At 36.3% G+C, this 16,322-nt stretch overlaps 1 protein-coding gene across 3 annotated transcripts in view; it reads left to right on the top strand.

Moving 5' to 3' along the window:
- The first annotated feature begins 559 nt into the window (after positions 1–559).
- The window catches only part of caprin2 (caprin family member 2), a 28,234-nt gene continuing 12,471 nt past the window's right edge, over positions 560–16,322 (top strand). The window contains exons 1-11 of one of the 3 annotated variants that reach the window (XM_061960628.2): positions 563–765; positions 4,246–4,500; positions 4,585–4,647; positions 7,201–7,287; positions 9,016–9,248; positions 11,234–11,316; positions 13,073–13,150; positions 13,437–13,474; positions 14,470–14,655; positions 15,281–15,316; positions 15,392–15,520. In XM_061960628.2, the coding sequence (XP_061816612.1) occupies positions 4,261–4,500; positions 4,585–4,647; positions 7,201–7,287; positions 9,016–9,248; positions 11,234–11,316; positions 13,073–13,150; positions 13,437–13,474; positions 14,470–14,655; positions 15,281–15,316; positions 15,392–15,520 (1,173 nt within the window). In that variant the 5' untranslated portion in view covers positions 563–765; positions 4,246–4,260. Of the gene's footprint in view, positions 766–4,245; positions 4,501–4,584; positions 4,648–7,200; positions 7,288–9,015; positions 9,255–11,233; positions 11,317–13,072; positions 13,151–13,436; positions 13,475–14,469; positions 14,656–15,280; positions 15,317–15,391; positions 15,521–16,322 lie in introns of all 3 variants that reach the window. The other 2 variants (XM_061960627.2, XM_061960629.2) reach the window with 2 other exon arrangements.

Raw genomic sequence — 16,322 nt, 5'->3', positions numbered from 1 at the left:
TATATATATATATATATATATACATACATATACATATATATATATATATATTTGGAAAACACAGATTGGGAAAATAAACATGGATTCGATACCTACCCGGTACCACGCTGGTAGTAATTAAATATATAAATTAATTTGAACAAGTCAGGAACAAGCGGTAGAAATTGGATGGATGGAAGTCGCCACCTCATCGCAGGGTCAACACATATATATATATATATATATATATATATATATATATAAAGATTTAAACAAATATATATATATATATATATATATATATATATATATATATATATATATATATATATATATATATATATATATAAAGATTTAAACAAATATATATACATACAGTACATATATGCATATATATAAACACATTTGGAAAACACAGATTGTGAAAATATACATGGATTTGATACTTACCACGCTGGTAGTAATTAAACCGGTATCTGGATCGATCCACCTACCTCGATGAATTAGTTAAAGTCAAGAACAAAGTTGTTTTCAACCTAGTTTAGGACATTTCAAGTGTTATTAGGTTATTATGGATTAAATGTGTTTTTTGCACTTGTTAAGGCCTTCACTGAGGTCTTACTGAGAAATATTTGCAGTCACCTGAAAGCCGAACCGGAAGTATGTATATAAAGGCAATAACAGACCCAGATTCGCTCCCACAAAGAAGAGAAGGTGTCACTTTTGTTTGGACGTGGTCGTCGTCTGCTTTAAGTCTGGATTTAACTCCCAACACAGACAAAACAGGTAAGCTTCGTTTATTTAATGCTATATTTGCCACCATCTAAAGATGTTCGCGTAAGTTAATTGTAATAGTGTTCCGACGATATATCCTCGTCAAAATTTGAGGCGATTTTATGACCAAAAATTAAGTTATTCTGCTCAGTGCTGTGTTGTTTAAATTACATTCATTAACCGTAAAAGTACTTTGTACACGACCACATGTGAACTGTATTAACAATTTAAACATCGTAGCTTCTTAGTTTCACCACAGCATGTGTCCAATTTTGCTTAGGAGGTTAATTAGGTGTAGTACCTACGTTTATTAATAGAGTTTGAGCACACTTTCTTGCACGGTGAATGAGGCTGTTAGTGTGTTTAATTAACTCTGCAAGAAAATGGTTTGATGTGGGTGGGTCGATACACACGTCACTAATTTGATACTAAGGTATCAGATCAATACAAGTGTGAGGATATCAATATTTAAAGGTTAGCTCATATGTCTTATTTGCTGTGTTCAAAATATTATTATATTATAGAATGTTATGACATTAGTTATAGTATTATTTTTTTTTAACTTGCATACAGTTACAATATGGTACACCACATATTTCCAGTTTCATGTCCGAAACGGAATAGGAGAAAGCAGAGCTTATTGAATCCTACCCCTTTTCCATTTCATAGCAATTTCTTACACAGTTGTTTGTTCACTTGCAGTGCTCAATTTGTAACACAAACAAAATACAGTTCTTATGAATAAATAGTTGTTTAAAGGTTGTGATTCACATGAGATGAATAGGATTATCTAATTTTCAATCAGGTTGAAGCTGTTTATCAGGATTATTCTTCCTTGTAATCATGAAGTTTGAACGGTTTCTTAAACTGGATCATATTTGACTTCTTTGCTTAATCCAGTATCATGCTTCATACCCCGCTTCAAAAAGCTGTGCTCTTCAATAGGGCTGCAGCTAACGATTATTTTTCTATCGATTAATCTATAGATTATTTTTTTCGATTAATCTATAGATTATTTTTCCTTTTACCGATTTTTTTTTTAATTTAAAATGAAGAGGAAAAAATAAATGTAGGCCAGTTTTTTCAAAAGGCATGGCTTTTATTTACAAAAAAAAAAGTATGGCCACTAGTCAGTCAACATTGACAACAACATGACAAAATATTCTGTAACAATGTAAACATTTAAAAAAAATTAACATTTAACAAAATTAAAAGTAGCTTATTTGCTTTTTAATGTGCAAATATAAAAGTAAACATCCAGTGCAAATCTTAATATTCTGGAATAGTATAAGCATTTCAAAAGTAAAAGTATTGCTTATTTTGCTTTAAAATGTGCAAAAATAAAGATAAACATCCAATACAAAAAAGTGCAAAACGGAAATATTCTGTAACAAGTGTAAACATTTCAACAAAAGTAAAAGTATTGCTTATTTGCTAAAATGTGCAAAAAATAAAGCTAAACATCCAATACAAAAAAGTGTACAGTGTAAACATTTCAACAAAAGTAAAAGTATTGCTTATTTTGCTTAATAACACAACAATGATAGTATGATTAAAGTGAAAGTTAATTGTTCGTTTGTACATAGTATATGTAACTGTTAATGTTGTAAAAGGTATTTGCACAACTAATTAACGTTAGCGTTTGTGACACGTCTTGTGCCGTGGGGTTCTTTCAGGACCGACAGACTGAACGCCAGACGGCTTTGCCAGGTTTACAATCTTTTAATTTTACACAAAGTCTTTTCTCTTCCAACTGCGCGGATCGCGCACCTGGGCACGATTGCGGCGTCGCTCCCGGCGCGCCCCGCCTCGCCGCTCGCTCGCCGCCGCCGCCTCTCCACAGCGTTAAAGAGGAGCGCGTCTTTGTAAACACTGAACAGGCACGCCAAACGCGCCTCTCAGAGCGAAACGGTGCTTTAGTTTATGAATTTACAACGCAGATACAAATGACACATTCATGTTTTTGTGTAATAATGACAACGTAAACGCACGCGGACGATTGACTTGTTGATGGTGATGGCAAGAACGCTGTCGGGGGTTTTCTTTTCAAATGTTCGTTCATAGCCGTTGTGCTGCTATGATAGGCCATTTCCGCTCGACACAGTGTGCATACAACATTATTAGGCCGTTTATTGAAATACTCCCACACTTTTGACGACTTTTGGCGTGCTTTTTTCCCCTCGCTCGCATCGTCTGCTTTGCGCTCCGCCGTGACAGTAAAGTAGTGTGACGTGAATATGCGACGCGCCGACGCACAAAAACGGCGTCGACGTATTTACGTAACCGATGACGTCGACTACGTCGACGCGTCGTTTCAGCCTTACTCTTCAAATGGTTCTGTTAGGCTGGCAATGGTCCAATGTCTTACATCAGGGCTATTCAACCAAACCTAGGCAATGAATGACAAAAGACCGGCCCTCGAGTTCAGTTAAAAAAATTGGGAGAGAGTAACATTTTTGTGGCAGATTCCTAAAAAACACTAGAGAGCTGTCATATAGATGATCTTTGACTAGCTTTTCTTAAAAACCGCAAGTAAATTTTTTAAGGAATCCTTCGGGCTGTTTTTTTCACAATTTAACTCACATTGTTACAAAAACAAATGTCAACTACAGAGGTTGCCAGTTCTCAGGAATATACTGAGTAAGAATATTTGTAAAGGCCTTCTTGCTTTCTGGAAAGGCGGTCCCCAAAACATTTTAGTTGAAAAGCCCTGCTTTAGATAGGCTCCAGCACTCCTCGCGACCCCGAACGGGACAAGCGGTAGAAAATGGATGGATGGATATATCCATAAAGACACACCAACCGCTACTGCAAACTTTCATATTTTCCGTCAGATGAACATGTTGATTGTACATTTGAAACAACAACAATAAAATAACTCTGAATTTTGACAGCTCACTCGATCCAATGGACAAACGTTTACCCTCTAATGATACGTAGTTGGGGCAAATTACTTCAAATCTTAATGAAATTGCGGGAACAGCGATATTTTGGTTGATTGGTGGGCTTTTTTTTTTTTTATGAAAGAAAGAACACGTGTGTAACAAAGCAACAACGTATGAACTGTTTTTGAAGTTGGGGTTTTTAGAAGTCTTTATTTTATGAAGATTACATCAAAGATAAGATGCAGTGTCCAGAAAGCCACGGAGCTTTGTTTGCTTTGGGTTACGGACGACTCGTTGTTATAAAAGTATGTTTTCTTTAAAAAATGTAGACCAACCTCTTTTTTCTGTGTATTCAAATGCAGGGTCAATAGCACTTAGTTTGTGAATGCTGAGAAGAAACACATTTCGCTTGTTAGCTTTCAACAGAGCCCATAGCCCCTTTACTCCAAATGGTTCAAGGACAACTTTACATTTACTTTGGGTACAACCTTTTTTAGGCATTCTAGCCCAGAATCAGAAGGGTTTTAAAAGAAACTGTGTTTTTCCTACGCATCCTTACCACCACCTGTTTTTTGAGTGTCTGCTGCTGCTCCTGCCGCCCTTCCAGTTGCGGAGCCAAATAATGGTACAGCTTCCCACATCTCCAAAGATGGGTGTCCCTCATCTTGCTGAACAGTCTGAGGAGAGGAAGGAAAAACTGGAAGACACAGTGATTGTTGGAAGTACAAAGGAAGGCATATCTGCTACTCTGTGCGCCCTGGAGAGCTTTGAATTTTCCAAAGCTTATCATGGGTATGAAAACTACATAGAAGATGGCCTTATCTGCCTGAAACATAAGGTTCGCAACTTGGAGAAAAAGAAGGTAGGTAGCAGCAATGCCCTTTGTATGTGGAAAAATGTTTGAACGCATGTTAGAATGTTGCAGACTTTTGTCTTGCTGCCACAGCTGAAACTGGAAGACTACAAGAAGCGCCTTGACTGCGGTGAGACACTAAACCAAGACCAAATGGTAAGTCTGGATTTTAAAATGGCATCATATTATAGAAGCGACTTAAAATATCATGTTGCTTTTTTTTTACTGAACATGCATTAGTGGATGAACAGCACAATTATAAATGTTGCATCCAAATAAAACCTGCCAATATTTCACTGCCTATACCAGGCAACGTCCATCCATCCATTTCCAACCGCTTGTCCCTTTCGGGGTCACGAGGCGGCCTCGAGCCTATCCCACCTGCACCCGGCCAAACAACATTCACACACTAGGGCCAATTTTGTTTTGCCAATCTTATTTGAGAAAATGTACTTGTAAAAGCAGTCTAATGTTGAAGTGAGGAAAGGTAAACATGATGTATGATGGACTGCCTTATTGTACTATTGCATTATTGCACTTGCGCCCATTTGCAGGATATAATTTACAGCATTATATTACTCCCAAAATGAATGACATTAAACATTTTACGACATCAGGTCTATTTTTATTCCTGCAATATGGTAAAATGTTTTTATTTAAATGTAGATTAGACTAGAACCTAATTAATCCCTGGGGTGTTTGCCCTCCAGGGAAATTAGGGTTCCAGTAGCAGAACCTCTGTATGCATTTACCAGGATTGGCAACACAGCACGCAGAGTAAAAATAAGTACACATTTTTTTTGCAACTCAGCATTTGCAACCGACATAGAGACCGTTTCTTTGTATAAAAGTATAAATTCCTGAAGCCAAATAATTACTTTAAATGTGCAAAACCAACTTTTTTTGCCTATTGCTTATATTCCGTGACGTGACTTCTTCTCGGAAGTGAAAACCAGCCGTGGTCAACCAAGCCAAGATGTCTGTTGTACAGCAATTAGCGTGCAAACTATCTGAGTATGCAAGGGACCTATATAAATCTTTCTACAAAAAGCAGATACCTATGCAATGGAATAGATCCCAATACTTAATCCAAAAAAAAAATTGTGCCGACATTTTCATTTATGATTGTTGCCTTTGGTAAAAGCTTAACTCCTTTGGGTTTTGCTCACATTTGCTTTTTTATTTAGACACCCCGAGTTGGTGCTTTACAAAACTCTTGTAGCGAAAATGCGTTTTAATAAATACAAATGATATTAAGATAATGCTTGAATAGGAAACGTTTAAAGTTAAAGTACCAATGATTGTCACACACACACTAGGTGTGATGAAATTTGTCCTCTGCATTTGAACCATTCCCTTGTTCACCCCCTGGGAGGTGAGAGAATCAGTGAGCAGCAGTGGTGGCCGCGCCCGGGAATCATTTTTGGTGATTTAACCCCCAATCTCAACCCTTATAAATAAATAAATGGGTTGTACTTGTATAGCGCTTTTCTACCTTCAAGGTACTCAAAGCGCTTTGACACTACTTCCACATTTACCCATTCACACACACATTCACACACTGATGGAGGGAGCTGCCATGCAAGGCGCTAACCAGCACCCATCAGGAGCAAGGGTGAAGTGTCTTGCTCAGGACACAACGGACATGACGAGGTTGGTACTAGGTGGGGATTGAACCAAGGACCCTCGGGTCGCGCACGGCCACTCTTCCACTGCGCCACGCCATCCCCTTGATGCTGAGTGCCAAGCAGGGAGGTAATGGGTCCCATTTTTATGGTTTTTGGTATGACTCGGCCGGGGTGTGAATTCACAACCTACCGATCTCAGGGCGGACACTCTAACCACTAGGCCACTGAGTAGGTGGCCTAGTGTATATCAAAGTATATAAAGTATATCAAACAAACCTTTAACGAAGTGATGACTGCAAACTTGCACGTTCTTCGACTCTGCTCCCTTGGACTGGAGTACGAGCTACTTTTCTCATTCGTCATCCGTCGTTCATTGTAGTGAATCTTTTTTTCTCTATCCTATTGTTATGGGGCAGTCTGGCTTGTACATGCACATGCATCCGCCGCACGGTCAGAAAGCATCTTATAAATGGTCTGTAAAACATAATCTAATCCATGCAAACTTTTAACCAAAGAACCACTATTACATGTTATGTATACCACAAGGAAGAAATGTAGATCATTATAATATTACCCCTTTAACATGGCCTATGCTCACAGATGCCGCTATTGTTAAAGTTAAAGTACCAATGATTGTCACACACACACTCGGTGTGGTGACATTTGTCCTCTGCATTTGACCATCCCCTTGTTCACCCCCTGGGAGGTGAGGGGAGCAGTGGGCAGCAGCGGTGGCCACGCCCGGGAATCATTTTTGGTGATTTAACCCCCAATTCCAACCCTTGATGCTGAGTGTCAAGCAGGGAGGTAATGGGTCCCATTTTTATAGTCTTTGGTATGACTCGGCCAGGGTTTGAACTCACAACCTACCGATCTCAGGGCAGACACTCTAACCACAAGGCTACTGTAAACTAAAAAGTTAATAGCAGAATTAGCTGTTTGGCGTAGGAACTGACAATATGTCACGTTTTACATGGGCAAAGACACTGTTTTGCTGAGATCCCTCTAATGCATGTTCCATTTCAATGGGCACCTGCAACATTTTTACATTTAATGTAAGGTTTTTTGTTTTGATCCGTAGGCTGCTGCTGATACGTATGAGCAGGTGGTGCAAAATCTAAAGTTTGTTCAGGAGCTACACAAAACCCTGGATAGCTTGACGCAAAACGTAAGAATTTTCTCTTGCCGTTTTTGTTACAACAACGAAGTTTTGTTTAATCAAATTACAAAAGATCAATGCCTGCTGTCCTGTAGTTTGGAGTAATAGGAGGTAATCCAGTTGAAAAGCATGTGAGATGTTAAAACAAAGCCCCTTATAAATAGGGTAACAGAAATTATCTGTGTATCATTTGTTCATTATTTTTTCAATATAAGACTAAAAATAACCAATTTTTTTAAATATTAGTTTTGAGGCCCAAAACTAATAACGAATTAGTTTTTCAATTTCCAATTTTGTTAACAATTGGAAAATAGAAAAAATGGATAACAGGGTATTTGAATTTATATTTTGCAAATCCGTTTTACCGGGTGTAGTTTTGTGGACTTGGGCTTGCAGGTAAAAAAAATAATCTAGAAGACCACGGGTGTCTAAATAAAGTTGAAGTTATGTGATGGCTGTATTTTACTAAGCCCAAAATTGAAGATTGTATAACCTGTACAAAAATATGCGTTTTTTAAAATATCCATGTTTGTCTGGATATAACTGCAATATCTCGCAAAAGTCTGTATGGAACAAGATCTAATGTTGCCTTTCCATTTCCTAATAAAAAGATGCAAATAAACGTCTTTTTAGCGGCCAAGTTAAAAGTTTTTAGGTTTCCTTTTTCAGATATTTATCCACTTTTTGTCACTACTACCCCAGTGATTCTAAATTCAAGTATATTGTGTCACTAACAAGGTCCTTAGCTATTTGCTGCCATTTAGTGGTCAACAGACTTATTTGCAGTAACTAAGCATTTTATTTTATTTTTTTAACTGTATAGATTAAACGGAAAATTGTAGTATTGCAATATACTGTATATGTACGTGCATATAAATAGTGCTTTTCTAGACACTTACTGTATGATGTAGAGGTTTAGATATTAACATAATTGTGATTTTCTGCAAGCTTTATTTTTTGCATTTTTCAAACTGTAATCGTGTTTATATATTTTTCGTATGATTTATTGTTATTCCCGAATGACATAAATCTGTAAGCTGTAAATTATGTTTGTCATTGGTCATTTGCCAACTTAGCCTACCCTTTAGAAAATCCTGACATGATTTATTGTGTGTGTGTATGTATGTATGTATGTATGTATGTATGTATATATGTATATATGTGTATGTATGTATATATATATATATATATAGCTGAATCAAATAATTAGAGTTTATTAACTACTACAAAAAATAGTTATGTTGTACTAAAATTATTTTTTGCTCTATTGCTGGTTAAATTATGCTGAAAAATATAAACAAACATTTTTACTTTAGTTAAGAAAATTATTAGTAACACATTTTGCTGTCATGGACTGAGATGTCCCCCGACTCAAAATAACACAAATCTGCATGGCTGTAGCTCAACTTTCATGTTCATCTTTAGGCTGCTTGACTTGTCATAGACTTGACTCCAAGGGAACAGTTCACCTGCAGGTTTGCCAAGTAGCCCTCAATATTAAGCACTTAATTACTGTAATGCACAGCTGATTTTAAAATTCAATGAAGGTTTTCCCCAATACTGACAGTTTTTTATAACGGAGCAGTAGCATTACACCATTTTGGCTTCCCAAGATTGTCCCCAGTCATAAGGGATTATAGCTTCATCTTATTTGGGAATAACAATATGCTGTGTTTCAATTTGATCATTAGTCTTTAAGAATGTTGCAATTTGAAGTTGGTTGATATGTCTTCGCAGCTGTTAAGCTCGCAGAAGAGGGCTGTCAAGCGGCAACAAGTGGTGAGGATAGAGGCAGAGAGGAAGCAGTTAAACATGGTGCTCCAGATCCAACACATCCTTAGCAGCCTAGAACAAGAGCATGTAAAGAAAGACCTACTAAATGGACACAACCAGGCACCCTACCTCCCAGTCCAGAAACTGCACAGCCTTGGCCAGCTTGCCAACTTGCTTGGAGTAAGGCAGGATAACAGGTTAAGGTGATTTTACAGTGATTTTACAGTCTTGCTTTGTAATAAGTGTGATGATTAAAAATGCCAAAATCTGCAGTTTCAGGTTATTTTCCCTACAGTGTTATTCTCATTCAGGCCTTTTTAGAGCCATGCATATTATTCAAATCAGCCTTTTTCTTTTATGGCAAAGAATTCACTCAAATGTTAGTCTCCCAGACCTTATCACGCTCCGCAGTCGTCTGACTTTTTCTTTTGAGATTCTTTTTGTTATGCTGGGATTCTTCATTTTAGAAGTGAACAGTCACTTTGTACATGTTTCACTCATCTTGACAGTTTTACAGGCTTCATTACTTAGAAGTGGATGTCACTTTATATAACTGACCAGAGTAAGAGATGTGCTTTCAATATGTTCAACCGCCAGGGATGAAACAATATGAACATTTCATATCACTTATCGTGACCAAAATTATCACGGCTATCATTATCGCTTTATTGTTGAATGTGCTTAAAAAGTTATTTAAAAAAACTGAAATAGACAATGTTAGAAAATCCTTTATTTTGCATGTTTTGTTTATTTTGCTTTACTGACACTGTTTTAGTTAAAATATTTTATTATTTTTAAATATTTATTTTTTACTGTAACGCACCGTAGAAACGGCGCCATTTTTCTTCTCTTTGTATGAAGGATCACTCTGTCTTAAGAGCACAGCTTGTAGGTTAAATGTGCACAATTCCATAAGTGGTTTACTTAGACAGCAAAGTTTTTGTATATGTCTAGATTGGGGTATGTCGTTTCTTAATGGGGAAATACGTTGCTGTCTTGTTTTCATGTTCGTAAAAAGGCGCTCGAGCTGCCGGCAGTCAGTCTGAGTTTATCAAATTGCAGCAATCAATCGCGGTTTTTCGATAATTTTAATTTAAAGTTGTAATACCAACCATCCGAAGTTTTACCGTGGTTATCATTATTACGGCTAATCATTACATCCCTCCTCACCGCTTATGTTTTTTGTAGTTGAGTTATTCCCACTTTAACATTTGATTTCAGACACTCATCAAAGTTACTTTGCCCCAGTGTTTTAATTGCATTTCAATATATTGTTTTTATTTGTGAAGTGGTGCTATCCACTTCCTTCTTGGCAATAATTTGCTTTTCTATTTCCTGGACCAGTTGAGTTGAGGATATGGAGAAAACATGATAGTGCTTGCCTAAGGGAGATGTGTGTTACAATAGCCCTATTAACGAAGATAATCCTACACATAATAGTTTGCTTTTAACATTACTAATGCTAAATGTTTTTAGTACCGTTTAAAAATAAATTAATAAATAAATAAAAAATAAAAATAACCATAGTAAACAAGAATTGCATTGTTTGCTGCACCTACGGACGCAGGAATGGCTCATTAATACAAGGCATAGGTGTGCTATCTGAGCCGAGGATTTCGTTGTGGCTTGTGCAGCCCTTTGAGACACTCGGGATTTAGGGCTATATAAGTAAACTTTGATTGATTGCTATCATCTTTATTGCTGACCTTTTTACTTCAACTACTTAAAAGTATGGATGTATAAGCAGTGTTGCTTGCAGCTCCGATACAGGAGAATGAGAGGGAAACATTGAAAACATACTGTAAATGTGTTTAAATAACAACTGTATGCATATGGCAGCATTACTAAGGGACAGTCCAGGACATGCCCTAGTCATCCCTGACTATAAACTTGTATCTTGAGTAAAGATGATGTGTCATAAATTTTTATAAATTTGAAAAAAAGCATATCTTTGTTGTCAATGTGTAGTCTGAATGGATGGTAAGCCAGCTATCTTCTAAGCCAGTTTTGAAGCATGTACTGCAACACTAAATGTTTACATGAGCCTTATCTTGTGATCTGACATTGGGTTCCAATGGGCAAACTACTGATTGCTTGAAACTGAAATAAAAAATAAAAATAAAAAAAGTAACTGAAATGAATTAACTGACTAATTTTTTATGGATTTTTCTTTTTGTTGAAGTTTAGAGCAGCGGATGGCGCAAGCGACTGTGGTCTACATGGATCTTCTGGAGGGAAAAGACAAACCAGTAGCTGGATCGACATGTGTGTATAAAATAACCATTGACTTGCCATAGCTAATATGACAGATACTTGGGGGGCACTAACTTTCCATTGTGTTGTAAGCATTATATCATGTAAACTACTTATATATATTTGGGTTTTTTGTCATGTCCTATTACTCATTTGTGTCCAAGTTTGACTTTTAGCTGTCATTTGAGGTGCATTTTAAAAACTTGGAAGTAGGGCTGCACGATTTTGATACACGTAATTGCGTCTCTCCAAAATTGCAATTGGATTTGCGGTTTTTAGATTTTATATATAAAAATGCATAAAACTGTGAAAATAACGAGTGAAGTAAGACATGTTTACCGCCACTGAGCTTGTTCTATGTACAGTGCTATTGGGTTTGATCCTTGACCAACCCTGGCTTCTCCACACCGTATTGACCAGAATGTAAGACTACTTTCCCCTAGAAAAATACAGAAAAAAAAACATAATTACTGTGCATGCAAACCAGCAGCTTGTTTGTTTTACTAGAGTTTTTCTTTCTTCCAGTGAACTGGAAGGAGGCTCTCTGGATTAGATTAAATATGTGTTGACACACCCACATACAGTATCACTATAGAGAAGAAAGAGGACAAATCAGTGATTGTCAAGTGGAATCAAGAAGAGCTGGGTTACAGCAGGTGGAACCAAAACTCCCTGTGTGATTTTGAAACATAAAGCTTTACCTTGGGTGACATTGCCAGCTATTATAATTATACACACCTTTTTATATGGATAAATCCTCTGGGTGCCGCAGGCTTTCTGTGGATGCTTGGGTGAGCATTTAAGAAGCAAGTGCAAGAGTTAAATGGTGACCAAAACTGGTGAAATATTCTCAATCTAAATGTAGTAGTCCACAAATGTTCACTAAGTTTGTGGTCAGGATTTTGTGTGTTTTTTTATTAAATTAATGATACTGGTCTCTGATTGTTCACTAATTTTCACCATTTAAAGATCTTGTAGTTAAATTGTCTTCTGTTCTCGTTACGTGAATGTTTTATTGATATTTAGTATTTGGCTACACCGATACAACCGATTTCAATTTAATTTGCTTGGTTTGACCTCTCAGAGCCAGTTTTGATAATGTTTGGGATTATTGACCTGTTGGAACACCCAATTGTCATCAAGGTTCAGTTGTCGAGCTGTTGAGTTTTAGATAAATTTAGATAACTTGGAGGTAATCTTCCATTATTCTATCTTCTTTCTGACCCTTTTTAAAATTGAATTTATACAGTGGTACTCTGCACCCCAAGACAGTATATTTATATATTATAATAGGCATCAGGCACAGTATCATTATTTATAGGCTACCATTAGTTATTTAAAAAAGCAAAATTCTATGTTTCGAAGGCATGTTTTGGGGATAATTGAACTATTGTTAAAAACTTTGTCGGATGGACATGGTTAACCCATTTAAGAACAATATATGTCACCCAGTAGCCAGGCTGTACAGTTCTTGTAATCACGCACTGAACTCCTCTGGAAAGATCGAGAAACTGTACATCTTCTGTGTGAATGGCTGATTAGTTATGTTTAAATTAGTTAAATCTTGCACTTTCCTCCTATTTTTAAAAGTCATTGTACAACAGTGGTGTGTCAGAACTGGGATGTTAAACCAGCTCATATATTCAGTAAGCTTTTTTTTGTCAGTTTTATTCATGAGCTTAGGTAATTTTCTTTGTTGTGTAATAGAAATGGTAATGACACGCCATACTAAATTGTCCATTGGTTTCTATATTCTTTTTTTGTCCAGTTAAACTACTTAAAGAAGAGCTCACCCGATTGTTGAACTCCAAATACTTCACCTGTCTTCCTTTCAAAAAGACTCCAGGTTTGTTCCAAGAGTTAAATGAGTATAACAATACAGTAAGTGGTTACACTCATTGTCTGACTCCATCTGTGACTGTTGTACTACTGGTAAATATATCAATTCCTAACTAGTATCCCATACAACAATACAATAAAAGTAAACTATATATAAAAGAGATGAGAAAACAACTGTACATGATTATGTGATAGGTTTTTGTGAGATCCAGAGCAGCCTTTGTAACATGATCTGTTCAAATACTACAATTTTTAATACTGTAATCATCTTGACCTATTTGTATCTCTGACAGACATATCAAAGATGACGCCCACTGAAGTTCCTAAAGAGGTAATACAATGTTTTTAAAGATATACCACAGTTTTGACTAAAGTTCTACAATGGAATTTCTGATTTGTTTGTATTTAGAAACTATTTCACCTATGACAGAGGTTGTCTAAAATTTCTGGACCAAAGAATTTTCCAAGAACTCTTTAAAAATCCTCATTGATTTTAATTTAAAATATATATATATATATAATATAATTTTGCCATGAACCAGGAATTATTTATTTCAAACTAAATACATCTGACAAACCATAACGTTTGAACAGTAATAAGATTGGAACAGTCCAAATGAACCCAGTTTTGTTTTAAAGTGCTTTTAATTGGTTCAACTATAACACCATGATAAGAATATTTTTATTACTTACTGCCTCTTATCAAAGTTACTGACAGAAAAATGAACATTGTTACAGTGTTCATTAAACCTTTGCTCCATGGATTCATTTGCAAGCGCTTGAACACAAGATACATTTTGGCCTTTGTTATTGTTTTCAATAAAAGCCAAGCCCAATGTACTGTAACTGTCCTTATTTTTAAGATTACTCAGTTTGGCCTGTCACTATAGATATTGTCTCCTGAGTGACCTACAGTTAGCATTTTTATAAAAAATTACTTTTTCAACGCATTCAAATCACTCTTTCATAAATACCATGATGGAATGCACAGACTCTTCGAAGAATTGTCGTATTGAATGTTCATACATACTTTATGTATGCACAAAGACTGTGTGGGGGGGGCACACACTCATCAGAGTTCCGTAACATCAGGTGTTTTTTGTTTTGTCTGGGTGCCTTACTGTCAAATTAGGAGTATTGGCATCCCTGATAAAGGTTGCAAGCTAAATTGTAAAGCTTTTTAAAGTTGTCATGCAATGGGGAAGGAAGTTTAAAGCCGTATATTTAAACAAAAGAAAACCCATTCCAATTGTGAGGTTTCAATGTACTATGAACTTTAGGTATTTCGGTTTCTTGACAGTTATTTGTGTTCTATCTGCCATTAAGACTGTTGCTGCTCAAAACCGGATCGGAGAGTTTCTGGTCATGAAAGTAGAGGAACCTCCTGACTCCTGGGATCTGGATGTAGTCACTTTACCTCAAGTTACAGTCCACAAGCCATGGAAAGGAGCAGCTACTTTAATCCCCAAAGTTCCCATTACTGACAAGAGCAAATCCACTGAGAGCAGAAAGGTAAACAAACTGGATTTTAAGTACCGGTAATTCATATTGTTCTAGATATCTGTTGTCATTTGTCGTTTGTTTGATTATTTAAGGAGCATTCATACTGCGCTCGGTTAATTACTGGTGGGAAGAGCAACAAGGTTAGCTGTCTGTGTGTACTGTGGTTGTTTTTAGAAAGTCCTCTGTGAGGCACTAGGTGGACCTTTAGCAATGTTTGGGTAGAGGTGTAAACAGACATACAGTTAATGCATCTTCAGCTTTATAAAGCTGTTATTTTAAAGATGTTGTTTTTTTTTTTTTTGTTTTTTTTTTAATAATGAAATCTGACAAGCAGCTCCACTTTTCCAGAGTCTGGCGAATGGTGGTTCATCAGTCTATTTGGAATAGGAGACAAGAAAAGATGGCTTCCTAGAGCCACATTTCTATTTCCATTTGCATAAAAATAAATGGGTTTTTGCCCTTGATTTGTGCTACCTATTGACAAAGTTTAATAAACAGTCATTTTTAGATGTTTTTGTAAGATGTTATACTACCACACACAAATGTATTAACCAGTGAAAACAGTAGTATTTAACAATTTATGTCCATAGTTACTGTACTGTAGTCTTTCATGATTTTTTTAAATTGCTTTCAGGAGCGGAAAGCTAAAAGGAACCAAAACGCCAAGACTGTGAGTACAAAAAAAAACCATAATTTCAAAAATATAAGTTTGACTTTGAGCATTAGGTTTTGTGATTCCTGACAGGATGTTCTCATGGATTTACCAGGACTAAAATTTGACTCCCTGTCAACCTTATCCAAAGACCCTATCCTGAGGAAAAAGAACTTGGAAGACCTAATGACAAATATTTGTGGCTCATTCAGTTTTATACAGGTGAAATGTAGCTCCTACTATACTCCTTAAAAGCATTGTAACAGTGAGGCAAATTGCTTTTATTTTTTTGTATGGTTGTGATATAAGTTTGTCGAACATGCATACAGTTACAAAATAATACTTTAAATGTTTCAAGTTTCTTGTTACATGTCCTATAGTTCCAAAACAGTTAGTTTTGACATTACATAATAATAAATATCAAACAAAATCGACATTTCAGCTTACATCTCCAGGTATTAACATGCGGACATTGCATACACAATTTAAAAGATGGCACATTTTTTAAAGCTTGTCACTGTTAAAGAAATATAATAATCAGTGACAAGAAGTGGAATGTTTTGAAATGGATCACTTTCCAGACTATAGAGCAAATATTTTTACCTTCTCAGTAACAACCCAAAAACAAACTGGAAGAGGCTGCTGTGAAAGTAAAAAAAAATAACATCACAAAAGAAGAACGTTGGGTCATCATGTCAATGGGGTAAACAGGCTTGTTGCAGTTATTGACGCAAATTATGTGCTGTTAAATTCAGTCTTATGTTTTAAAATAGATCAAAGTGAATAAGAACCAAGATCCATTTGTGCTTAAAGGAAAATGATAGGTGTCTGATACCACAGGCACAGATTGTTTTACAGACCTCTTAAATTTGGCACTATTTGAAAGCTAACACTTAGACTAGTGTTGGGATCATCGCATGACCATAACAGGGTTCGGAAGTACTCAAAAACTGGCTTGACCGTGTTTATTAAATAAAGAGGGAAAAAAGGCTGTTGCGTTGTGCCAAGAAGGGTGCATGCAAAC

Source organism: Nerophis lumbriciformis, linkage group LG05 (assembly GCF_033978685.3).
Source record: "Nerophis lumbriciformis linkage group LG05, RoL_Nlum_v2.1, whole genome shotgun sequence".
NCBI lineage: Eukaryota > Metazoa > Chordata > Actinopteri > Syngnathiformes > Syngnathidae > Nerophis > Nerophis lumbriciformis.
Note: the sequence above shows the minus strand (reverse complement) of the source record. Positions and strands in the feature narration are given on the sequence as shown.